A 27,965-nucleotide genomic window follows, 5' to 3' on the forward strand; every position below is an offset into this window, starting at 1 on the left:
CACCGGTCCGGTGGTGGACAATACTTGAGTCAAAGTACAGATACTCCTGGTCAAAATATCATTAAGAGCGAGATCATTTAGCGACCTACAACCGGGTCGCAACGTGGTCGGTAGTTTTCAGCGACCGGGTCGCTAAATCGAGCGACCGGGTCGCTAAATCACCGACCGCACCGCTAAATCGACCGACCCGGTCGCTAAATCTACCGACCTGCCTGCAGTTTTAGGTCGGTAGATTTCTACCGACCTGCCTGCAGTTTTAGGTCGGTAGATTTAGCGACCCGGTTGGTACATCTAGTGACCCGGTCGGAAGATTTTGCGCCCCAGTCGGTCGATTTAGCGACCCGGTCGCTCGCTTTAGCGGCGCGGTCGGTGATTTTGCGACCCGGTCGGGAGGTTGCGTCGGCAGGTTAGCCTACTGAGGTAAGGTTACTGAGGTTAGGTTTAGGGTTAGGGTTAGGGTTCATTGATTCCGCCAACGTCGGATACAGCCCAAGCGAGTCGTAAGGAGGTGGGGGGGCGTCCCCACTTGGCTGCTGGGGGCCCCAAATGCTGGTGGTGGGCCCCCGGGTGCCCCGGATGCGGGTTGCCCCGGATGCGGGTTGAGCCCCGGGTGCCAAGAGATCTGGTTGGCTATGCTACACACACACGTTTTACTATGGCAAAACGCTGAGGAAAAAGGCTACAGACACACGCACAGCCACTCTATGGAGCGGTTTACCACCGCTCAAAAATGCAGATGTACAAGCACACAGCACGGCACAAAGTTGTAATGAGTGCAAGGGCAGTGCTTGGGCACATGTCCTTAGTTCCTTTCTCTCAGTGCTTGTATGCCTCCAGGGCCTTTGAGGAGGACCAGTCGTCCAGGTTTGGGAGGATGACGATGGGTAGTTTAATTTCGGGGTCCTTGCTGAGCGCCACGTCCAGGATAACCTGAAGGGAATTATAACAGACTACAATGATCCATTTTCATTAATTAGGTATGTGTGTGACGATGAAACTATTTGCATCGATTTAAATTCCACAAGATCCGACTACTATCGATAAGTAAACGGCAAATACTACTTCTGGTGGTAATATATATATATATATATATATATATATATATATATATATATATATATATATTGTTTTTGCATTGTTTTTTGCAGAGAAATTAACAACAAAATAAGGTAAGAAAGCCATTTAGACCGGAATTCTCCTTTAAAGTTCTCCCAAAACCCCATATTACCATGAAGATCCGTGGCGTTCAGAGATAATCACTGGACCCCCAGTCCCAACCGGTTACACACCGCCACTCCGACATGTCTCCTTTCCGACATGTCTCCATTCCGACACTAACCCTATCTCTAACCCTAACCCTAAACTTAACCCCTATGGAAGTGTCGCCACTCCGACAATAAGAAGTCAATTTCGGAGTGGCGACATGTCGGAATGGAGAGCGACACCCGTTCCAACCTTGAGAGTTTCGAATCCTACTCCCGACACAACTTTATTTTCCCCGACACAATTTGTTATTCGTCAAAAATATTTTATAAAAACAAAAATTCTATTTTCTATCGATTACTCATTCCATGGAGAATTGAATTCATGGATAGTGTTTTATTTTTATTTTTTCGCATTCCTAAGCCAATAATTTGATGGCCAGCAGTGGTTCCCTATGGAGACACAAAGAGCTTAGGAATGCAACAGGTTGAGAGATAGACAGACAGACAGAATCACATACCTTCAGTCTGTACTCGATCCTGATAATCTTGCAGTTCAAGATGGAGGGAGGGAGCTCCGGTGGCAGACGGATGGTCTTGGACACTGTCTTCCTGCTGGACTTCTCCACAGGCTCGTCCTTCTCCTTCAGGATGGTGGAGGTACGGAGCTTCCTCTTCTGGCCGTAGAGAGCTTTGCCGAAGTAGCTCTTCTTCTCGTACAGCTCGAAGCGGGGCTTGACGCTGCGCGTGGAGTTGTTCACCACCTCCGCCGTCACGTTCAGGGCCTCCCCTGTCGCGGCCAGACAGAGCAGTGGCGTCAGTTCAGCAAAGGCTAAGGTATGGCAACATGACTGCTGTCATGCCTTAGCGTGCATGCATGGCACCTGTCATGTTGCCATACCTTAGCAACAGGCATGATGATGAAGATAACTATCAGTGGATGGTATTATTTTATTATTTTAATAAGTACACTTATTTTTTCCCCCCTGGGGCCAATGGCAGCTGCCATACCTTGCCATACCTAATTGACGCCTCTGAGACAGAGAGAGAGAAAGAGAGAGATGGACAACGTGTGTTTCTCAACCTTTTTTTCTGTATTGAAAAATCTCAGAAGTGTGTTATTTTTACATAATTGTTTACCCATATGGTTGTGATGATTATGCACATACTAGTGTAACGCTCTATTGACAATTTAAAAACAAGATCATAGCGCACACACAAACTGCTATTACATCATCACAGATGACTGGTATCTCCCTTAGAGATAGGGTGAGAAGTTCAGTCACCCGAGAGAGACTTGGAGTAGAACCGCTGCTCCTACACTTGGAAAGGAGTCAGCTTAGGTGGTTCGGGCATCTAGTACGGATGCCTCCCGAGCGCCTTCCTAGGAAGGTCCTCGATGCGCGTCCCACTGGGAGGAGACCCCGTGGCAGACCAAAGACCAGATGGAGGGATTATATCTCCAAACTGGCTTGGGAACGCCTCGGTATACTCCCTGAGGGAGTGGAGGAAGTTGCTCGGGATAAGGAAATCTGGAGGTCTCAGTTGGAACTGTTACCCCCACGACCCGATTCCGGATAAGCGGTTGAAGATGGATGGATGGATGGAAGATGACCTACATTGTAACAAACTATACACAGTATTTCATTATAAAGCTCCATTTTGCAATGTAAGCATAACATAGACTTTGCTGCCACCTTGTGGTGGTAAGAGGAGTAGTAGACACATTAAATGAGTGTATGCTTGTAGAAAAACCATCAGTGGTCCATTTGGACCAATGGTGGTCCCTCCCTGGACCTGATTTTGAGAACCACTGAAACTAAGTCTTATCATAGCAGGCCTGCTGCTTCCCTTTTTAACTACGGGACCAGAGGGTGCCAAAGGGTCATATTTTAACCCAACTCTTCACTACAGGACTTCTAACAATGTTAATTAATTCAGCTGCCTAATTGTTCTAATTGCTGATTCTCTGACCCCCCTGTCTGTCTGCATTTTGTAACCTTACCTTGCAGGTATCCCATCTTCTCAATGAACACGTTCATAGACACGTTTTCAGATGCAAAGAAAACAACGTCTTTGTCCTTACTGCCATACTGCGGCTCCTGAAATGACATGACAATTACACATTGGGCTATTATTCAGAATGAGCATCGACTTCATTGTCACATCGTGTTTTCCAATTTCCATCATTTGTAGTTTTCAGAAAAAAGAGAAAATAAAAGAAAGGGGGCAGGGAGAAAAAGATAATTACATTATATAATATACATACATACACATAGCATAATCCAGTTGACAGTAGGCTACTGTATGTGCATGTGGTTAGACATATTGCATGAATATGTCTGCATGTCCCGTTTTGCCCTGAATATCGGCCCTTTATTAAAGGCTTGTTCATCCTTTTAATACTGAGTGTCCAGATCGTATTATTTTCATGTCTTGTTCTTTTTTTTTTTTTTTTTTTTTTTATATCATGATCTTACGTTAATCAAAAGGTACACAGCACAGCGGTCCTTATGAGGTGCCACAGCCAACAGAACAACACTAAACGATAAAAGAGTATAGCCGCACACTCGTAGCTGCCGATGCAAATTGTGTTGGAACACAGAGAAGACCAACATTTCCAACAGACAAGCTGCCTTCTCCAAGGTCCATGAAAATCACTGCGTTGTACACGAGAGGTGCGAAGAGAGCATCAGCACAGGTTCAAACCAAAGGATTACAGCATGTGAAATCACGTGACATAGTCGGTACTATCTGTACAAGATCTTTGTACAGGATCTCTTCCCTGGTCAGTAAGAATACATTGAAGACTCTAGCAGGGGCACTCATACAATGTCACGTCGACTACGCATGCACCTCATGCACCACCATAGTAGCCTGGCGTTGCCAGCCTCTTTCACACACTTCATCACCACCGCCAGGCTACCACCATAGCACCACAAAGGCCTTAAAAATAAAGCTCCAGACATCCCAGCACAAACTGGTCAGGCTACTGCTACCTACTGGGAGAAATACAACAATGTACGAACACAGCAGCAAGATTTGTGAACTGCTGTGAAGACTGCTAGAGAATCTGCTACCTTTAAACATATTTTAAATCTGAGGCTTTTTGTATACTACTTAAAATCGTTTTGAAGAAAAATGCTGCTCTTTGTCCCAAAGCGACTGCAAAAGATTGCTGTTATTTGTTCCAAAAAGCTAATAGCCTATATACTGTGTATTACAATTCTGTCCCCTCGGGGGCTCCGTAGTATATAACATATATAACTACATAATGTGACATAGCTCTGTTTACACAACGCTGAACCCCCCTCCAACTGTGTAAGTTCCCCTTTTTGAACTGTTTTTATTATATTTTGACACTTGCTTTGGCAATGTAAACATATGTTTTCTCATGCCAATAAAGCTCCTTTGAATAGAATTGAATTGCTACAACTCTAAAACTCATTTAACCCCTGCTCATTCAGCTTAAATGAGGAAAGATTGTGAATCCTTACTCTCCATCGAAACTGCTCTAAAAGAGCACTTACAGGTGTCTGTAATTCGAAACCGGCCCCTGTAAAAATAATAATAAAATATATATTTTTTTTTTAAATATTAGAAAGTAACTTCCCCAGCACTGACCATGAGTCCAGGCAGGCTCATGTCTGCTTTGGAGACAAAGGTGAACTGGGTTTTGGCTTTGCTTGGTATCTTCATGGATCTGCTCAGCTTGGCCTCCAGGGAATGAACCACCTTGCCTGTGTGGGTCTTGAAGGTGGAGGGCAAACTCCTGCACACAATGTCACACAGCAAGACAGGCATATATAGTTATGGTCCAACAAAATGCACAAACCTCACATGTAAGTAACTATATGACCTCTATGTCTGTGGTTCTGAAAATGGGGCAGAGTGCCCCATGGGTCATTGAGGGGTCCCTAACAAACAATGGGGTTAACATAGCATCAAAATCTGTTGAACTTTACCACTATTATACAGTACTTTGGCTGTTCACGTTGTGCGCTTGTACTTCGGCTATTTTTTTGAAACAATTTGAAAAATCTAAAAACATTTGGAATACTTTAGATTTTTACATTCATAACAACACAAACATGTATATGTCTCCCTACCTGTCAGGTATCTGGAAGGTGAAAGGAAATACGTGGCGGCCTGGTCCAATCTCCTGGGGACCTGTAAAACAAGTCACATGGGTATTAACTAACTAACTCTAGTCTAAACAAAGTCACATGGCCATTGTATGAATGTATTCAACATTGATTATATTTTTCTTTACGTCTCTGCTTTTGTGTGTTTTTGTCACTGAACAATCGAACATATAAATCAAAATGTAATTTCAGATTTCAGTTTACCCTTTAGGCTTTGTAAACAAAGAACACAACACATACACACGTACATACATTCATATATACTGTACATACAGTACTTGTAGTGTACAAGTTCGGTATGCATTTGGTCACAGAGTCACAGACCCCTATGACTCTGAGAGTGTACAGAGTAATGGAACCAAATTGTCCATTCATTGGTTCCATTTGTACAATTGTGGAAGATATAGGGCCCTCAGAGTTATGGGGGTCTGTGGCCAATTGAAATGAAACAAAAAGTTTGAGAACCATAATTCCATAACCTATTAAAGCCGGATTTAGAAAATTGCTTTCGAACAGTGGTTCTCAAATATTGCAAATCTAAAAGCATGCACATCTGCTATTTTGAACATTTTTGAAAACATCTTGTGTTTGATAACTTTTTTAAATTTTGCATTTTTTAATATCAAATCTTCTCTTCTGGGGGTCCTGGCACAACACATTTTCAGATGATTATGGGGGTCCTTGGCACGAAAACATTCGAGAACCAACGATTTAGAAGGCTTTGGTAGAATCGACCTCAGGTTTTTAAATGCGTTAAAAAAAGTATTTTCTTTTTACCTGTCAGCATGGCGCGTTCCACGTCGTAGTACTTCTCCTTGTCGTGGTAGACCACGGTGTTGTTCTGTCCATGATGTTCAGACCAACACACCCGTGCTTTGCCCTTGGCCGTGAAGGTCAGCGACTGGACCTTGGTCTGACTCGACGTCACCACGATGATTCTGCCTGTCAACCATCGTCAACGTTATTGGAGCAGGCAGGGGTCATCGCCATGCTGGCTTGTGGTGTACATTTTTGTTTGATTTTTTGATTGATTGAAGACTTTATTCGAAGTTTGCATAGGAAAAGGTACAGTTTCATGACGGTACAGTTCACTTATCAAGTATCTCATATAACATTGAAAGACAGACGGATAGAACACAGTACTAGTGTTGTAGTCGAGTCCACCTAAAGCGAGTCCAAGTCAAGTCCAAGTCTTATGGGGTTCGAGTCCGAGTCGAGTCCGAGTCAAGAGCCCCTGGGAGGGGGTCGAGTCCGAGTCGAGTCCGAGACCAATGGGAGGCGAGTCCGAGTCAAGTCCGAGACCAATGGGAGGCGAGACCGAGCCGAGTCCAGTTTTTTTTTCTTCTTTTTTTTTTGATAGGTAGTCTGCAGAAAACAATATTTTTTTGTTTGTTTCTTGTTTTATTTTTATGTTTTCATTTTTTTCGGACACACACACACACACACACACACACACACACACACACACACACACACACACACACACACACACACACACACACACACACACACACACACACACACACACACACACACACACACACACACACAGGCAATGCAAGAACCCCCCGTTCATGTGCATTCACCTGTCTGGTGTTTCCGACCAATACCTTTCAAATGAATGGCTAATTGTCTTCAAATTAAATCAATAGGTGTCCCCAAATTACCTTTGGTTGCTGTCAATGCTGTGGTTTAGGTTTGAGTGAGTTTTATGGAGAGGTAGTTTTTTCCCATACCAATTTTCTGTCTAAGAACTAGACATTTGAGTTGCTACATTGCTACAATTACATTTTCCCCCAGGCAGAGAACAAGAACTTTACTGTACAAATAAGACTTGGCATATACTGTAGTACAATATCCCAAATCACAGACGATAATTAGGCCTATCCAGTCTAATATATCATGATATGGATATAATATTGATGCCCATGCACCAAAAGGCCAAGTGATAACAAAAATAATATTATTTAAAAAAGAATTATAGGTCTACTACTGTAATCTATAACATTTTTAAACATTGCTGTTATAGTTACATTGAAATATAGCATGCATGATTATAGCAAAACGTTTTTCAAACAAAATCTTATCTTAATATTTTATTTTGACTAAAAGCTAAAATAAATAAATAAGGTTTTCCCATTCAAACACATAGCAGTACGTGCCTGTCTGCATTTCATTGTTTAAGGTAAGAAATGTAGGCTACCCTATATGTCATTAGTCTGATGCCTTTCAAGTATATACAAGGCAAAACAATACCCCATGTCACTGCTTGATTCGTTTTAACCTCTCTACAGGGACTTACAATGATACACATCTCTCTGTTGATCAGTGCACTTTAAAACTTTTCAACGAGGCTTGCATAACGAGTAATAGACTACACCTGGAAATACAAAAAGAAAATTCTTAATCCAGCGTTGTGGGTGGATTAAACTACACATAATCACAAAGGCTTGTGTTTGGAAGCTGTTTTTACTACAACAAGGACTTATTTATTTGGGGACACAAGGATATCCTGCAGGTAAGAGGAAAGTGGACTGTTGTGCTGTTGTCTGTTTGGCGAAAAAAATAACTTCTGGGAAGATTAGTTGCTTGCTGCTGTGCTGAGCGGGGGGCTCTACGTGTGTGTGCCTGTGTGTGCGTGCGTGCTACTGTGTGCCTATCAGATGCGCGTCAGAATGCTCCGTTACTTAACAAGGCAGCTCTCTTAATGTTAACGTGACTGTCTGCGCTCATATATAGATATAACATTTATTCCATTGCATTGTTGTGACTCGACTCGAGTGGACTCGGTGCATGGGGGGCGAGTCCAAGTCAAATTAGACTGAGACCGAGATGAGTCCAAGTCAAATTAAGGGCGAGACCGAGACGAGACCGAGTCAATGAAAATTTGGACTTGAGTCCTGACTCGAGACGAGTCATTGACTCGAGTACTACAACACTACACAGTACTATGCAGTAGATATAGTCAGGAAAAAAAGGGAAAACATTTTAAAAAACAACAGTAGGTAAATACAAAGAAGGGTCAGGGGGAGGGTAGGGCTGGGCTGTGTTTGTTTTAACCAGTTGCGAACGGCTGCCGCCTGTAAGTTGTTTTTCAGGGCGATTTTAAAGGATGCTAGTGATCCACACTCCTTTAAGGTCTTCGGTAAGGCGTTCCATAAAGGAACGCCTTACCTATAAAAATATAATGTATTTTGCCAGGTACATGGGTATCTTAGTGGTGTAGTGTATCTTGTACACCAGGCCCATTGCAAGTTGCTGTACTCTGTCAAAATTCTATTTTTGCCACAAACAATGAGTAGAAAACACAAAGAGCCAGCCCTAAAAATGACCAATATAGGTCTGTAACTCTGAGAGTGTACACATGGAACCAAATACCATTCATGGGAGTCCTTGAAAATAAAACGCTAAAGAGCCACACTCCTAGTGGACCATACTGTACATAGTGTCAGAGTAAATCTGTGTCATACATTTTCTGAAGAAAACCTGGAGACTGACATTCAGTAATTGGGTCTTATGATCAAAATAAGAACACTATAATGTTATGTAAAAATGTTGGTGGATACAGTAGGAAATCTTAGCTTGCGGATCTTAAAGAATAATGCAACTAGTCGATGCATCGAGCTGGCACTGCCTTTTTCCCCTGCCCTGTCCAATACTGCATATTACAATAAAAAATAAATACACTAGCAAACCCACGTTGAAAACGAATGAAAATAAAAACAAATGAAACAATTCAAAACTACAATCGTCTTGCCTGTTATTGAATCTCCGTTGGTGAAGATGTTTCGATCGTTGAGAGCATCGTATTCGATGGTGAATTTACTGATGGTCATGTCTGCTTCAAACTAAACTTAGATCAGCTCTCTGGAGAAACAGACTGCTTCCAGTTCTACTTCAGCTGTGAAGGAATGAGCAAAGACAGGAAGAAAACAGGTTTTACCAGCTTTGTAAACCACACCAGTCGTATGGGAAGTATAGTATGTAGGCTATGCAGATTTAGATGTCAAAGTGCAGATAGTAGTCTATACACACATCACATGTATGTCTTTTCAGATATAGGACATCTGGGCACCTCCATGATGTCCAAAGACACACACACACACGCGCACACACACACACACACACACACACACACACACACACACACACACACACACACACACACACACACACACACACACACACACACACACACACACACACACACACACACACACACACACACTAGACAGATACAATGCTGCTCACTATTTGAACCTTTACCTTATCTTATTTCTTTATTTGGACAGGACAATTCAAGTTAATTAATACATTTAATACATGAACGGAAATCATCCACATGATTTCATGTTAACATGCCAGACTTATTAGTCCCTAGTCCCGACTCCCCACACATAAAAACATATTAAAATACAAAATTCAAAGTAGAACTAGAAGCAGTGCTCTTCCGAGCACAGGTCTCCACCAGGCCGTGCGTCCTGGTGGTGCTACTGTATAATAGGCCAATGTATAAAGGGTGGCATATGTTCTTCACCTTAGATCTTTCATGGCAATCGGACGCTGCATGCATGATTTCAAGCATAGTGTTCCAAAAATGTGTTTTGCTAAAGTCTACCTGCTGGTGGCGCTATAACAGGACAATGTTAAAAAGGTAGCATTTGTTCCTTGACCTAGTGGGAATATGTGTGGCAAATGTCAAGGTAATCGCAAGCTGCGTTGATGATTTGAGGCATTTTGTTCAAAAACGGAGCAATCCTGCAAACATTGGAAGCTAATATTAGCCAATCAGGATGGAATGTGAAATATCAGACGGATCGGACTTGATCACATGACTATAGAGATACTGTGTACCGATTTGCATGATTTTTGGATAAAATCTCAAGGAGTAATATCCAAAAATGTGTTTTACATAAGTCGGCCCAAAGGTGGCGCTATAAAAGGCTGATGTGAAAAATGCAGGGCAAAGGTTTATCCTTAGCCTCTAGGGAGTGCGCTTACAAAGTTTGAAACTGATCGGTGGAGTTAAAGGTAAAACCACAAATCGGGCTGTTATAGCGCCACCATGAGGCTGATTAAAAAAAAATTAAGTGGCATTTCTTCCTCGGCCTAGTGGGAACGTGTGTGCGCGATTTCATGATAATTGCACTTTGCGTTTGTGATTTGAGGCATTTTGTTCAAAACGGCTCAATCCCACAAACTTTGGAAGCCAATCTTAGCCAATCAGGATGGAATATGCAAAATCGGACAGATCCGTGTCGATCACATGACTGTCGAGATATTGCCTACCAATTTGTAGGATTTTTGGACAAAATCTGTAAGAGTAGTGCACAGAAATGTGTTTAGCGAACATCGGCCACTAGTTGGCGCTAGAAAAGGCCCATTTGAAAAATTTAGGGCAGAGGTTCTAGATTGGCACCCAGGGAATGTGTGTGCTCACTTTGGCAGCGACCGGGCCAACGGCGACTGAGATTTGGCGCTCACAAACTGCGAGGACGCACGGACGGACGCACGGACGGACGGACGGACGCACGGACACACGGACGGAGGGGAAAACATACTCTCCCTCAGCCTTCGGCTGGTGGAGACAATAACATACCTAGTTAATACCTAATAACTAATCAAAATATTAGCACACTGTGACATTGTCACCGGTCCGGTGGTGGACAATACTTGAGTCAAAGTACAGATACTCCTGGTCAAAATGTTAGCCTACCAAGTACAAAATGAAAGTCCCTCTGTCAAAATTGTACTTGGGTTAAAGAACTTGGAGTGCTGGTGTTTAAAAATACTGACACATTCAAAAGTATGATTTACAAAGTACAAGGTCTTTTTAAAATCAATGCATTGTTGTATTGAAATGTATAAAAATGAAAAGAAAAAGAAACCAAATGTTTCAAAAACAGTGGAAATGGCAGTTCTACAAGGTTGGTACTAGCTTATTATTTTGACTATGAAATAAGGCTTAAGTGGTGTATTATTGTACATTTGGGTCGCAGTGGTCCTTTCCTAGAAATGTAGTGCGGTCAAAAGTACAATTTTTGTCTTTGAAATGTAATGGAGTGAAAAGTCACAATACTTGAATTCACTTAAATAAGGCACTGCTAAGTCGTGTCTCTCACCTACAGAAGAGATTACATGTAGGCCTACTGCTATTTACAGTATATCTGCTGCAAATGTTTCTCTACTCAATTTATTTGTTGACCATGTATGTATATTTGGCATTGTATACTCGCCATTGTGCTTTCGTAACTCTATTTTCGCCGTTGTATATTCGGTATTGTATATTCGCACTGTATATTTGTTATTGCATATTTGGTATTGTGTATCTTGCAATTGGTATTATACCATTTATTTAACTTTGTATATTTTGTACTTAAAGGGGAAGACCACCCATTTTCAATAATGAACTGTGTCATTAATATACCTTAGAGGAGTTGTGTGGAAATAGAAAAAAAAACATTCCCCCCCTTCTGTGTTGCCTAGAACTGGAGGATTGATTTTGGGGTTTGTATTGTAAATTACAACTTGATGACATCATACATTGTAAATTACAAGACAAACCTCAAAATCAATCCTCCAGTTCTAGGCAACACAGAAGGGGAGGAACTTTTTTTCTATTTCCACACAACTCCTCTAAGGTATATTAATGACATATTTCAATATTGAAAATGGGTGGTCTTCCCCTTTAAATTACTTTGTTTCTATTGTTTCTATATATATTGTGCATATCAGTATATATTCTGTCTCCTCACGTAAGGAATATTTTGTTTTAGGTTCAGGTTTATTTGTCATTTCTAAGGTTTGAATAAACACAATTTTATTTCACACATCCACAACAAAATTATCAATAAAAAAATAAGAAATAATGTTGCATCAACATTTAAACAGATTACAAATGAAAATTTAACCATATAACTAATTTAATAATGTGAATAAGCTAAACATTTGACCTATCAGCTTAAAAAACTGTAAATAAATGTGATATTTTACCTGTTTTTCTATACTTGTTTTCTTTTCTCTACTCTATCTCTATTATTCTTCCCTTAGTTGAAAACAACAAATGATAGAGCATGTAGTGTACAACACTTCATGCCTGTGACGTGACAATCAAATTAAACTTGAACCAAGTAATGTATTAACCTTTTTCTTGTCAAGTATTTGTTTGTTTTCTTCCTTTTGTGTATATTTGCTATTTTTTTTTTTTCTATTTTTTTTTGTAAAAAGAAAAAAAAAAGAAAAAAAAACATAATATACCTCAATATTTATACATTATTATTATTTTGAAAAATAGTTGCAGGATCTGCTATTTTGACTACTTTTTAAAGTATAAAATAAGGCTTAAGTGGTTAAAACCTGGAAAAGACAACACTAATGCCACAATCGCGAGATTACGTTATCCACAGTCCCTGGCGATATCTAGCCTTCTATCATAATCTTCATATAATATCAATACAACAATTATATATTGTCCAGCCCTAGAAACTAATCTCTTTTCATGACAGATATCTTCAGGATTATATGGCTAGTAAGGGATATGTCTTAAAATAAGTGTTAAATAATAGCTCTATATCCTGATAGTAATCATTGCTACTCTGCATTGGATTTGGTGTGCGGAATCCACACTGCGGATCCGAAAAGGAGTCATAAAAGGAGTCAATGAGTTTTTAACGCATGCGACAAGACGCACAAATTGAACTGGATTCGATCGGGGGAAAAAAACGCACTGCCACAGCCACCTACCGCATGGCAAATTCGGAGCCGGTGAGCATGAGGTCATAGAGAATCTTTGTTTTTTCCGTGCGAAAAAAAAGATGTCTGTGTGCAAAGCCCTTTAAGGATGACGTAGGAAGAGAAATGCATTTTCAGGCGGGTTGTCAATGTCAGCCAATCAGGATCTAGTATCTTGTATGAGTTCTCTCTCCCGATTGGATCGAATTGGAATCCTGACCTGAAAAAGCATTTTCTCCTTACTGAAGAGCTGGAGAGACCTCCGTTATTGAACAAAATATATATTAACAATTAATATCAGAATATAGAGCTTTTATTTATTTAAATTTAATTCCGCCAACGTCGGATACAGCCCAAGCGAGTCGTAAGGAGGTGGGGGGGCGTCCCCACTTGGCTGCTGGGGGTCCCAAATGCTGGTGGGTCCCCGTCTGCCCCGGATGCGGGTTGCCCAAGACGAGGGTTGAGCCCCGGGTGCCAAGAAATCTGGTTGGGCCCCGGGGGCCCCAAAGGCTGGTGGGACCCCCGGTGCCCCGAATGCTGGTTGTGCCCCAGGTGCCAAGAAATCTGGTTGGGCCCCAGGTGCCCCAAATGCTGGTTGGCCCCCGGGGGCCCCGATAGCTGGTTGGCACCCAGGTGCCCCAAATGCTGTTTGGGCCACGGGTGCCCCAAATGCTGGCTGGGCTCCGGGGGCCCCGAAAGCTGGTTGGCCCCCAGGGGCTCCGAATGCTGGTTGAGCCCTGTATGCCGGTGGGCCCCCAGGGACCCCGAATGGTTCCGGTCCAAAAGCAGAGTAAGCTGGAGGCCGATCCAGCGCGGAGGCCCCAGCGAGGGCCCCAGCAGGGGCCCCAGGGAGGGCCCCAGGGGCTGGCAGGATGACGATGGGGAACTTGATGTGCGGGTCGGTCGTGTACTTAACATCTAGATAGACCTGCAGAAAACACACAGTATGTTTGATATCAACAAAACGCAAACTACAGTATTTTCTGGACTATAAGGCGCACCTGACTATAAGGCGCACTGTCAATGAATGGTCTATTTTCAAACTGTTTTCATATATAAGGCGCACCTGACTATAAGGCGCACATAATAGACGCTATCGTTGCGTTATGCATCCAACAGATGGAGCTGTGCTAAAGGGAATGTCAATGTCAATGAATGATCCATATATAAGGCGCACTGGACTATAAGGCGCACTGTAGTTTTTTGAGAAAATTAAAGGCTTTTAAGTGCGCCTTATAGTCCGGAAAATACGGTAAGTATATTGATTTAAGTTCAATTTTGAGGTAACTTTACTTTGCTGGCGTATATACATTTTTCAATTCTTTATACTACACTACAGCGTAGAGGCAATTGCACTATTTACTCCACTACATTTATTATATGTGTGTGCGTGCGTGCGTGCATGTACATGTGTGTTTTTCAAGGAAAACTTGCATGTCTTCCCCTCTGCTGATCACTGTGTTTCTTATTCGTTTCTTAGGAACTGCTCTCAATGCTGACATTATCACCTTTACAGTTAAAAGCCAGTTTACAGACCCTTCCTACCAGACACAATGTTTCCCTCTATGTACCTCATCGTTTGCGTCACACCACAGGGCTTGTTACAGAAACCATGTCACGCATTCTAAATGACTGCTATGCCTATACAAGGGCTTTACATAGCACGCCATGACAGAATAGTTGATCTCATAACACTGTCAGGGAGAACATTCCTGTGTCAAAACGTCCATGTTTCAACTCTGTACTAATCCTGAAAGCTTTGCACATCTCTCTGCTAGTACACCAGAAGTTGATGTCAATGAAGGCTCCAAATCAGTTTCCATTCCTGAAGTGACCATCACCTTTGACTGAAGCTTAGAGGAAGCTTTTATGACTAAAGTCATTAAATACTGTCCACTCCTCCATACCACACATACCATCGCAGAGCTATAGATTATAGGTGAAATCTACTTGTGTTTATCTTTGGCAGCCTAGGACATGTCCCAACAACTTGGGATGGCAATGTTTCACTGCGGCCTTCTGCAAGCAACAAATGTAAAAGCTGCTAATAAATTAGTCTGATAAATCACTTGACGCTGTATTATACTTCATTGTACAATGGTCGCGTAAAAAAACAGCAAAACATGGCCGCTCTGCCATTTTCTGTCTTCAACAACAATCGTTCGTCATTAATCATACATGGACATTGATTTGAAGTCATATCACCCGAACCCGAATATTGTCAGATAACTCACCCTAAGCCTGTGTTCGGCTTTGAGGATGGAGCAGTTGTGGATGGAGGGCTCCATGTCGGGGGGGATGGCGATGGCCCTGGTGACGGTCTGGTGAACCGAGGGCGGGATGACGTCGCCCACCTCCTTGAGGAGGTCGCTGGTGTGCACCCGCCTCCTGCCCTGCGCAAAGAAGCTGTGCTTGGTGTAGAGGCAGTACTTGGGCTTGATGTCCCGGGACGAGTTGTTCTGGATGGCGGCCACCACCTTGATCCACTCCCCTGGAGAACACACGCCACCAGGGGGCAGGGTTCATTTTGACAGCAACATTTTCCCTTTAGTTTTAAAGGACAACTTTGCTTTTTTTTTTTTTTTACAACAAGGGTTCATATTTTAGATCAGGGGTTTTCAACGTTTTCAGTCCAAGGACCCCTTAGTTGAGAGAGAGATGAAGCAGGGACCCCCACAACCTTTTCAGAGATTCCATATAGTTTAATCGTTTGGCAGCACAATCATCTGTGTATTTTGAATTCATGTGAATTTGTGTTTTCAGATATTTAACCACTTGAACCGTCAATACTTAATAAACTTGCCCTTTCACTCTGTACTTAGTCAGCTCTTTTTCCCCTCTACACCAAACCTCGTTGACGAAAATAGCAGATCTACAAGCTCACAAAGCTTGTAGATCTGCTATTTTTGGCCAAAGTTATCAGAATAAGGAAACACTAGGGTGTTCTTATTCTGAGTGGTTAATATAAAAAAGGAGAAAAAAGCTTCTATCACACTAAGATTTGGAGGACCCCCTGTAGTAACTCTGAGGACCCCCTGGGGGTCCCAGACCCCCTGTTGAAGACCCTTGTTTTAGATTGTAATTAAAGAAAAGAAAAGATGAGTGTTAAAATGTTTTCATTTACTTCTTTCTATAGTTTTAGTGATTTTAATTACCTTTTTAGACACAATAAGCCGGCAATTTCTTTATTACTAACACTACTAGCCCCCATAAGCCACATCTTCCCATGAAGGATTGTGGCATCTTGGGAATGGGCTTACTGTATCTAAAAAGACATATTTAGCCACTTGCACGCATGCCCCCAACCACTGAAATCAATGTCATTAAAATCGCTAATACGATAGAAAGAAGTACATGAAAACGTTTTAACGCTCATCTCTAATTACAATCTAAAATATGAACCCTTGTTGTAATAAAAAAAGTTCTCCTTTAAGTCATTGATTTTGGCGACAGAAATGCCTTTGATTTACTAAAATGATTGTGATTAGGCGATTATGTAATAACAGTGACAGGCTTCCTCTCACCTTGGCAGTATCCCATCTTGTCCAGGTTGACGTCCATGGCCACCATTCCAGATGTAAACAGTTTCATTTTCTTCTCCTTGGTGTCATGTTGTGGGATCTGGGAGAGGAGCCACAAAGGACACATTAACTGCTTTAGTGCCTATCCCGAACTAGTTCGGGATGATTTGGACCGTCCTGGGTGCCTATCCCGAACTAGTTCGGCTTTAAAAAAAAAATAATAATAATAAAAAATTTCGAGCCGGGCCGCCGGCCGTCATCTGTTTACACGGCCCGCGAGAGCGTCGCGCCGCCGATATTTACCATCCACTCCAATGCAATCCAGGCTCTTTAGAGCTCATTTTCTCTGTTCCATGCATATCCATGAGGTGTGCAAGGTTTAATCATGGCTAAATCGCCGAAAATAGGGCTTCTAAAATGCTTGGTAGCCAATTGCTAACTTCAAGCTAACTTCATCCTGTCCCTGTTGATGACACAAAGGAAAGTGTTCAGGCTTGTAATGGCTGCGCAGGGCTTGTGCTGTTACAGCGTTTGTGGATGGGTGTTTTCTATGGCCACTGGGCGCCCTCTAGTGGTGAAAAGGTGGCATAGAATGACCCAGTGCAATGGCCTTTACAAATGCGTTAAAGGAGAATTCCGGCCTAGAAGGTTTCCTTACCTTTAGTCAGTGTTATTCTCACCCCAAAAGAGTGGTCCAGATCTTGTGCATTTCGCCCTACCCGCCGCCATTATTTTGTATAAACGGCTGAACTTTAAACTCGGAATTCCGTCAGCTTAGAGTTAAAGATCTATAACCACTGGTGGTCCCCAGACTACTGGTTGAGAAGCTCTGAATTAACACACCATTCCTGAACCACTAATAGCAAATTAGCAAAAACACGGATTCAAATGATTCAGAACTGAACTGATATTGAAAAAAAAAAGAAAAAATGAAAAGAAAATGGAAGATAATACAGCCTTGTTAGCTCAGCTCATACCATCAGTTCAGGGTTTTTGTTGACGCTACAGGGGGGGATGTAGGTGAGTTTGCTGGTGTCTTTGCTGTCCAGTCTCATGGACCTGCTCAGGTGGGCTTCCAGGAAGTACGTGATTTTACCCGTTCCACCTAATCCGTAGAAGGTGGGTGGCATTTCCCTAATGGAAAGGATGAGAGGTATCAATCAGCCAGGGATTATAGAGTGCAGTACTAACATGAACATAATCCAGACTAGGGCTGTCAAATACTGTACTTAAGTACAATGTTTAGGCATTTTTTACTTTACTGGAGTATTTAAAATGTTCTGTAGTTTTACTTTTACTCCACTACATCTCAGAGGAAAATGTTATATTTGTACTTCACTACGATTATTACAACTTTGGTTAAGATTATTAAACATACTTTAATCAGCCCTATATACATTTCGGACATTTGAAAATAGCGGATCTACAACTTGATCATACAAGACTGAATATCACCCCAATAGCACCCCATAAAATATTTATGGGGTGCCCTGAGACAAAAACGTTTGGGAACCCCTGAAATAGAGTATTGTACACATGTCCATTGGATGAGACTTACTGGTCAGTAGGAAACTGAAAGGTGAATGGAAAGACGTGGCTGCCTGGGGCAAGAACATTGCTATCTGAAAAAGAAACAATCAAACTCATTATCATAACCAACTAGGTCCCAGACATTATACAAAACAAGCTACAATATCTTGATGTTGGCTTTCACTTCACTTACATGGTTTCCCACACTCATCCATCAATAGCGGGTGACCATCTTCTTCTGAAAGAAACAAAAAACAAACAAACAAAAACATATAAATATAATAATGACTACATGTATTACTTGAAGCTATATATTTTGTTTTTCACAATATATTTCCACAATCACGTGAAAAGAGAAAAGAACGTCACAGTGTTACTGATCTGATTAGAAAAACGCTGAAGTGGCATTTCTTCCTCTGCCTTGTGAGTATGTGCGTGCAAAAGTTACAGAAATCGCACTCTGTGTTCATGATTTGAGACATTTTGTTCAAAAGGGAGCACTCTTGCAAATTTTGGAAGCCAATCTTAGCCAATCAGGATGGAATATGACAAATCTGAAGGACCCGTTTCGTTTAATGGTGATACTATGTACCGATTTGTGTGATTTTTGGACAAAATCTTTAGGAGTACTGTCCAAAATAGTGTTTTGCACAGACCCGCTTCCTGGTGGCGCTATAACAGGCCCATGTGGAAAATGGGGGCAGAGGTTCTGCTCTGGCACCCAGGGAGTGTCCGTGCACAGTTTCGCTGCCATTGTGCCAACGGTGTCGGAGATTAGCTGTCCGCAGACGGAAGGGCAGACGGACAGACGGACACACGCACGCGGGCGGACGGACAGGGGCGAAATCATAATCTCGGCCATGCCTTTCGGCCTGGCAGAGACAATGAGTCCAGAAATTGTTAAAACCCTGTTTCATTTTAATCTGTAGCAGATCTACAAGCTAAAATAAATAAATGTAGTGAAGTAGAAGTCCTGAATACCAGCTAGCAGGGTAATTGGAAAAGTGGGACCCTGAGAACACTGGCACCATTCTTTTGTGGGGGGATGTTTTTAAGCAAACTTTGGAAGAAATAGTCAATTTTACATTGCGCTGCCAGGGGGGGGGGGCTTAGCACCCCCTAGGCCCCCCATCCCACAAACCCAATTGTGATGAAAAGTATTTAAGGAATACATAAATTAAATATACATGAATATGGGAAAGACAATTGACTGACTTCTATGTAAACCATACTATAAAATCATAATGTTTATGCTGGAAAGCATCTTCAGCCTCACAAAAAAATCACCTACAGTCCTCAGATTTGGAGCTGCCAATGATCTGATCTGTTCAGTTATCCATATCCTATGCGAGAGAATCTCGTTTGTCATATTAGTAATATCCATTATTGTTTGTTGCCAAAATGAATTCGCACCCTGCTCTACCAAAGTCAGCTCCCCCATAGCCCCCCCCAGTCACTATTATCCGGAGCCGCCGCTGCCGCCCAGACCTCTCCCTCCACTATTGTCGATGGTGAGGGTGAGGTTAAACGAGGCTAAGATGCAGCAGGGGCGTCAATTGGGTATGGCAGGGGTATGCAGCTGCCATACCCTGGGTCCAGGGGGGAAATACAAGTTATAAATAAATATAAAGCCATGAATGTCTCTTTGTCTACCTGTGCTGGTTATTATGTTGTTAAATTACAGTAAAATAACTACAAATGCAAAATGTAACAAAATGTCACTTATAACAAGGTATTATAATTATATTCTCCACACTTGCCATCTTGACAGAATGGTATATTCCCAGGTTCTGCATGTCATCTGCACAGGTGCAATGCATTATTGTTAATTGTGGCACGTTTTACTAACATGCCAAGTTTAGCTGCACTTAGGTTGCCATATCCAGCCCAAGAAACCGTAGTAACGTAAAAAACTGTCAAAACTTTTTTTTTTTTTCAGACATTGTGCAGATAGCCTATGAGGATGTAGATCTGCTATTTTCACTATAGAACCGTGTTATACAAAATGTAATGCCTCTTTTCCATGAGGACTCCCATCTTTGCCATACCCTAGCTTTTGCTGAACTGACGCCACTGAGATGCAGTATAATAGCATAAAAAGCTCCCACCTATCCTGCTCCATTCCATGTAGGTTACTCTATGTTCAATCAAATCAAACTTTACAATAGACATTCCTGACCATTTTCCAAAGCATGCATTTATTCTTTAGTTTATTACATTTTTTACATTTTGAGAATTGGGAAGAGGAAAAAAGGGGAAAAAAAGAAAGAAGGGGGGGGGGGGGGGACAGCTATTGCACTTACCCTGATCTTTTTTCTCCCGAATGAAAAACTGTTTGAGGCTAAAGTATTTGTCTTTGGAATGATAGTAATAAGTGACGTTGCCAATTCTCTCTGTCCACTCTACGTTCGCCTTGCCTTTAAATTTGACGTACAGACTCTGGACCTGACATTCCTTGGCCAGCTCCACTTTGATCTGTCCCGATACAAAGTCTCCATTTGTCCAAGTGTCCTTTTCATTAATGGGGTTGTGGCTCACTTTGAAGCTGTTAACTGTGCTCGACATTTCTTTTTACCATTAAAAACAAAACAAAAAAACAGAACTTTTCTTTCTCTGAGGAAAGATCTACCCTACACACACATCAACAACACATTTTGGGTGTGTTACAATCCCATCGCCCGAAGGAACAGTGTGTTGTGATTGGCCAGTTTGGTTGTGAAGATAGAAAAACAGGAAAAACCGGTTTGAAATTAATATGGGCAATGTGAAATATGAAGCTCCAGTTTTAGCCATCCACCACCCACTCTTTCTTTCTTCCTATCACTTATTAATGATAGTAATAAGGTAATGGATAATAATTAGTTACTATCCATCTAAAGTTCACTTAGTTCCAACAATGCGTCAACGCCAACTCCAATCTCCATTCACATAACACCTATCTCTCATGACAGATTCAGCAGCCAACAGATGCAAAGGAATTCCCAAAATGCATGACACCTGGCAGGCACATCGTCTATTGCAACTATGATGATGTAGACTGTAGAGGGCCACTATACTTCTACACTCACTCCAGAGGGCCACATTGCATAATGGCAGAAACTGTGCAGAAATCTCTTATCTCTGCGTAAATTATTACCCTGCTTCATCATTCGACGTCACACAAAAAGTAGCAAAAATAGCAGATCTACAAGCTCAAAACGTGTCGCAGTGCGACACGTTTTAAGCTTGTAGATCTGCCATTTTGCTATTTGCTATAATTTGAATCCTGAAAAGTAAAAAATGTATTTAATTTAGTTATCAGAATTATTCTTTTGTTCATGAGCTATCCCAGCCGCCTCTCTAGACTCCAATGTTATTCACCAAACTTCCGGTGCTAGTTTAGCCACCAAGAGTGTCATGGCGCATAGCCGTGGTGCCAAAAAAAACACACCCCCGTGTCCTTTCCTTATTTGAACTTCCTTGGAGGAAAGTAAGCACAACGGTGGGGGCCAGTGGGCAAGGAGGTTGGGAGCGATTGGCTGTATCCTCTTGGACCGCGCGGAGGTGCCGAAAGTCGAGGGGACAATTTACTATTCTATAACTCTGGCCCAGCGTGGGCGACAGCCCCCATAGTCCCCCCCCCCCCCCCCCCCCCCCCCCCCCCCCTTCCCGCGCCACTGCAGATCTCTGTGGATCACACACAGCATTGCTGGAAGTATATGTGACAGAGATGCAGAGCAAAAAGGGAAAGCAAAGCTGTATGCTGATGAGCGATGGGGAGCTCAGTACTCAAAGGTGGACGTTGCAGACACAGTGCTCATACAGCAGGACAAAGTGGACAAGTTCACCACAAGATTGAGGGCAAAACTGGGAACCAGGTTATGGTTGAGTCACCAACAGGAGCAAGATACCAAAGAAACATCACTCATGTCAAGATGTAACAGTATTAACTATAAGTGTGTATAATTACACAAAATATTACATAAATAAGTGCATATACCTGACGATTCTCCATTGTGTACTGTATATAGAGTTTAGTGGTCACAGCTCCTTTAAGTCCCCACCTTCTCCTGTATACATGTCCTGCCACACCTCCACCTCTTCATTCTGTATTTCCGCATTGAACGAGGTGGGTGGCTTTTGTTATCGTTCTGTGCAAAACATATTAATAATTGATGTTACAAATTACTGATAAAGTGTTTGTTTGACTTTGTAGAGAAAGGAGCTCTTGTACACACTGAAAAAGACTCACTTGGAGACAAGTGTGTTTCTGTCCTTTGTCAGGTATGTTGTGTGTTATCTGTATTGTTACTCGGTTTCTGTATTTCCGCATTGAATGAGATAAAGGAGCTCTTGTACACTGAAAAAGACTCACTTGGAGACATGTGTGTTTCTGTCCTTTGTCAGAATTAAACGGAGGTTGTCTCCAAAGAGAGTTTTGGGTCTGTCTCTAATCTACACAACGCAGAGAGATAAAGATACACCAGTTACAAAGAGATATGTGACAAACCGGCCTACGGAGGCACACAACGAACTAGAAGATGTAATGTAATGTAAAAAGGGTGGCATGTGTTCTTCACCAATCTTAGACCTTTCATGGCACCACCATGAGGCTGATTTAAACATTTTGTAGTGTAATTTCTTCCTTGGCCTTTTGCGATTGTGCGTGCACAATTTCATTACAATTGCACACTGTCTTTGATTTGAGGCATTTTGTTCGAAACGGATCAATCCTGCAAAGTTTGGAGGCCAATCTTAGCCAATCAGGATTGAATATTTAATACGGGACAGATCCGCCTTGATCATATGACTGTAGAGATACTGTGTACTGATTTGTTCATTTTGGGTAAAATATTTAGGAGTAATATCCAAAGTTGTGTCTTACATAAGTCGGCCTCCTGGTGGCGCTATAAAAGGCTGATGTGAAAAATACAAGGAAAGGGTTTTTCCTTGCCTATAGGGAGTGCGCTTACAAAGTTTGAAACTGATCGGTGGAGTTATAGGTAAAACCACGAATAGTTATAGTGCCACCATGAGGCTGATTTAAAAAATTTGAAGTGGCATTTCTTCCTCGGCCTAGTGGGAACGTGTGTGCACGATTTCATGTTAATTGCACTCTGCATTTGTGATTTGAGGCATTGTGTCAAAAATGGACCAATCTTACAAACTTTGAAAGCCAATATCAGCCAATCAGGATGGAATATGGACAATCAGACAGATCCGTGTCGATCACATGACTGTAGAGACACTGTCTACCGATTTGGTCAAAATCTGTAGGAGTAGTTTACAGAAATGTGTTTTGCAAACATCGGCCTCAAGGTGGCGTTAGAACAGGGCCATTTGAAAAATGTGGGGCAGAGGTTCTGAATTGGCATCCAGGGAGTGTGTGTGCTCATTTTGGCAGCATGGGCCAACGGCGCCGGAGATTAGCTGTACACAAACTCGGAGGACGGACGGACGGACGGACGGACGCACGGACAGGGGCGAAAACATACTCTCCCCCTGCCTTCGGCTGGTGGAGACAACAAGAGGAGACACACTGAGGACAGTGCGCTGCGCTTGATGTGGACATGCATAGACAGACTAATGTCACTCACACTCCAAAATAACACACTCGGATGTCAGAGGTGCCAAAGGCCAGACCTCAAAGGGTCACCACTAAGCCACCTGAAAGGTTCAGTGATTTGATTTTGTGTTGACCTAGGCTGAATTACACATTGTTTAAAAAAAGGAGAAAAAAAAGGATCGTTGTACATTGAAAAGAAAAAGGGGAAAACATATTTTGATCAAGGTAGGCCTACACGTTTATTTCCACGGAAAAGGTGGATGTCATCATGTAGACTAGGCAGAATTTCTGAGAATGTGCTTGTATAAAGTCCTGAAGGCATTTTGCGAATATTTATTATATACAACTGTTCTAGGGGTATTAAGGCATGCTGAATCCAAATTTGCTGTATATAATGCTCAAACATGTTCCTAAATGGCTCAAAATTGAGAAATCCAACATGGCGGCCACTGCAAGGCTGAAATCTATTTAAGTGCAAATCTTTTTGACTAAACAAGGTAGAAACTTAAACTAAATGTGTTTTCTAGGTTAGCCTACATGGGGAATTTGAAATTATATCCGGATTTTAGCTCAAATATGAATAATTGGCTTGAAACTCATACATGTATAGCAGAAACGGTTCGTTATTGATGCATAATTCATCAAACAGAAACAAAAGCAGGATGAATGGTTTCATTCATCAAAACTCTTGATTTAGATTTTACTATCAACAAGTCATATATGCAAATTATATATAGTCCTTAATTTGAAGGTAGGCTACATTAATTTAGCCTATTTGCAGTCATCAATATTTTGAGCAAATGTCATAGGTATCTTGCAGCTGCATGCATCCAATTCCACTTTTCCTGAATAGAATAGAATCGATTGTAATATAATATAATATAATAGTATTTTACCATATCAATAAAAGTAAATGTACATATGGGAATACGTCTTACTGTAATCCTTACTGTAGCAGCTTATTCACAGTCTTCCTCAGTTTTGAGTTTTTTTGCAGTTGCATGCTTCCATACATACCATATGACTCTTTCTGGATAGAATAGAAGAGAAGGGGATACAATGTTTATAGCCAGCACAAGTACATCAGGGTAGGGTTTATCAATCTGTCAACATCTAAGAGTCTGTAGAGTATGCAGTCTAGTAGGCTAGGATTCTCTAAAATTACCAAATCCCATTAGTACAATCTATTATACATACATACCTGCAGCTGCAGCATTGGCTGAGCCACTCCTTTGTACACCCACATAAGTGAACTCCCTGCAGGCTTTGGGCATAGGTGGCAGAGAGAATAGCCGTGGCAGGTGAGCTTGATTCCATATAGTTGCTTGATAGTGTGCACGCATGATATGGAACCTCACAGTATCTGTGGTTGGTGGCAGTCTCTTGGGGATGACCTTTGCAGAATAGCTTTACTCGTGCTTTGTTGCATGAATCAACGTCAGGCACACCATAGATCTAAAAATGAATGTTTCTGATGATGATGATTCTGTGAAAGGGCCCTTCCCAAGGCCAGCAAGATCAGTGTGATGTTGTTCGAACACCTGCCAGGCTGTCTTCTTTCCGTGGCCGCTGAACTGAGACACACTGTCACATTCAGTAAGGGCATAGAAGGCAAGGAGTGTGTCCAGTTGATCCTCAGACAGTATCCTGTGAATTTCATGCACTGGGAAAAACATTGGGTCCTTTGATGTCCCAGCTTTCATGTAGACATAGGTACATCTGATTTTGTCAAAGTGAGCAAGCAGTAGTAGAAGCATGTCTGTGTCACGTGCTGACACGACTACTGTTTCCATCGGTGCATGGATACAGTGAAGGATCAGTCGGGTATCAGCTTGTATCGTGTATCGGTCGTGCATCAGCTTCCTCGTGGTCAGCACTCAGGGAGGAGACTTCAAGATCAGATCAGATCAGATGTACCTATGTCTACATGAAAGCTGGGACATCAAAGGACCCAAAGTTTTTCCCAGTGCATGAAATTCACAGGATACTGTCTGAGGATCAACTGGACACACTCCTTGCCTTCCATGCCCTTACTGGATGTGACAATGTGTGATCCGACCACGGATCACACTGATCTTGCTGGCCTTGGGAAGGGGACTTTCACAGAAGATATCGTGACATCATCAGAAACATTCATTTGTAAGATCTATGGTGTGCCTGATGTTGATTCATGCAACAAAGCACAAGTAAAGTTATTCTGCAAAGGTCGTCCCTAAGATACTCTGCCACCAACCACAGATGCTGTGAGGTTCCATATCAAATCATGCGTGCACATTCTGCACACTATCAAGCAACTATATGGAATCAAGCTCATCTGCCACACCCCAATCTTCCTCCAGTGGAGGAAATGGGATGGATGATTAAGGAAGGCCAGTTAGTGCCACAGCTACTCTCTCTGCCACCTATGCCCAAAGCCTGCAGGGAGTTCACTTCATGTGGGTGTACAAAGGAGTGCCTCAGCCAAAACTGCAGCTGCAGGTATATATGAATAATAGATTGTACTAATAGGATTTGGTAATTTTAGAGATACTAGCCTATACTAGACTGCATACTCTAGACTCTTAGATGTTGACAGATTGATGAACCCTACCCTGATGTACCGGTACTTGTGCTGGCTATAAACATTGTATCCCCTTCTCTTCTATTCTATCCAGAAAGAGTCATATGGCATGTATGGAAGCATGCAAATGCAAAAAAAACTCAAAACTTGCTGGAACACTGAGGAAGACTGAATAAGCTGCCACAGTAAGGATTACAGTAAGACGTATTCCCATGTACATTTACTTTTATTGATATGGTAAAATACTATTATATTATATTATATTATATTATATTATATTATATTATATTATAACCCATTCTATTCTATTCAGGAAAAGTGGAATTGGATGCATGCAGCTGCAAGATACCTATGACATCTGCTCGAAATATTGATGACTGCAAATAGGCTAAATTAATGTAGCCTACCTTCATATTAAGGACTATACGTATATAATTTGCATATACGATGATAGAAATATGATGATAGAAAAATCTAAATCAAGTTTTGATGAATAAAATGGTTCATCCTGCTTTTGTTTCTGTTTGATGAATTATGCATCAATAACGAACCGTTTCTGCTATACATGTATGAGTTTCAAGCCAATTATTCATATTTGAGCTAAAATCCGGATATAATTTCAAATTCCCCATGTAGGCTAACCTAGAAAAACACATTTAGTTCAAGTTTCTACCTTGTTTAGTCAAAAAGATTTGCACTTAAATAGATTTCAGCCTTGCAGTGGCCGCCATGTTGGATTTCTAAATTTTGAGCCATTTAGGAACATGTTTGAGCATTATATACAGCAAATTTGGATTCAGCATGCCTTAATACCCCTAGAACAGTTGTATATAATAAATATTCGCAAAATGCCTTCAGGGTTCTGATTTTCTGAAAATTGATCTAGTCTAATGTACTGGTTGCCCCCCAAGTCACATGACATGATAACCAAATTGTATAAGGGCATTTTATGACGTAACACACAGCTGAGACATGTTTTGAGACCGGGTAGCTTCGGTCGGCAATTAATTCATAAAGAAACTAAAAGACAACGATCTTTGTGCATTCCATGATAGGTTAAAGACACACCATTTACTCTTATGTTCAATGAATCAACTCATGCAGACTTAACAATAGACATTCATTCATTTTCCAAAGCATACATTTATTCCTTATATAGGCTGATATATTATTGACTTTTACAATTCGATATATTGCACTTACCTTGATACTGATAATGCACACGAATGAAAAACTGTTTGAGGCTAAAGTATTTGTCTTTGGAATAATAGTGATGTGTAGTCTTGCCATTTCTCTCTGACCAATGTACGTTCGCTTTGCCTTTAAACTTGACGTACAGACTCTGGATCTTGCATTCCTTGGCCAGCTCCACTTCGATCTGTCCCGATACAAAGTCTCCATTTGTCCAGGTGTCCTTTTCATTAATGGGGTTGTGGCTCACTTTGAAGCTGTTAACTGTGCTCGACATTTCTTTCTCTGCGGAAAACCGTTACCCTACAAAACACACACACATCATAAACAGCTTTTACCAAAGTTGTGCGTGTATTACGATCTACGATCCCATCGCCCGAAGGAACGGCGCGCTGTGATTGGCCAGTTTGTTTGTTATGCTGCAACAGGTTTGACATTAATGTGGGCACAGACTGAAATATGTGGGCACAGTGTGTACTATAGGCCTAGTAACATTCCATTCTTTTTTTGTTTTGCTTTTTTCCGCTAGACTACTTGTTT

The 27,965-nt window shown here is 41.7% G+C and overlaps 1 protein-coding gene across 1 annotated transcript; it reads right to left on the reverse strand.

Moving 5' to 3' along the window:
* Positions 1 to 284: 284 nt before the first annotated feature.
* Positions 285 to 27,702, reverse strand: LOC308295747 (uncharacterized protein; the record flags this gene model as incomplete). The annotated part of the gene is made up of 13 exons (XM_080738795.1): positions 285 to 930; positions 1,724 to 1,992; positions 3,208 to 3,304; positions 4,827 to 4,974; positions 5,312 to 5,372; positions 6,125 to 6,285; positions 13,429 to 14,006; positions 15,313 to 15,569; positions 16,603 to 16,699; positions 17,577 to 17,733; positions 18,158 to 18,221; positions 18,323 to 18,367; positions 27,438 to 27,702. 13 exons carry the CDS (start codon positions 27,700 to 27,702, stop codon positions 817 to 819), a joined length of 2,313 nt encoding a protein of 770 aa, XP_080594921.1. The 3' UTR covers positions 285 to 816.
* Positions 27,703 to 27,965: the final 263 nt, after the last annotated feature.

The sequence above is a fragment of the Nannobrachium achirus genome (assembly GCF_963921795.1).
Source record: "Nannobrachium achirus genome assembly, chromosome: 12".
NCBI classification, from domain to species: domain Eukaryota; kingdom Metazoa; phylum Chordata; class Actinopteri; order Myctophiformes; family Myctophidae; genus Nannobrachium; species Nannobrachium achirus.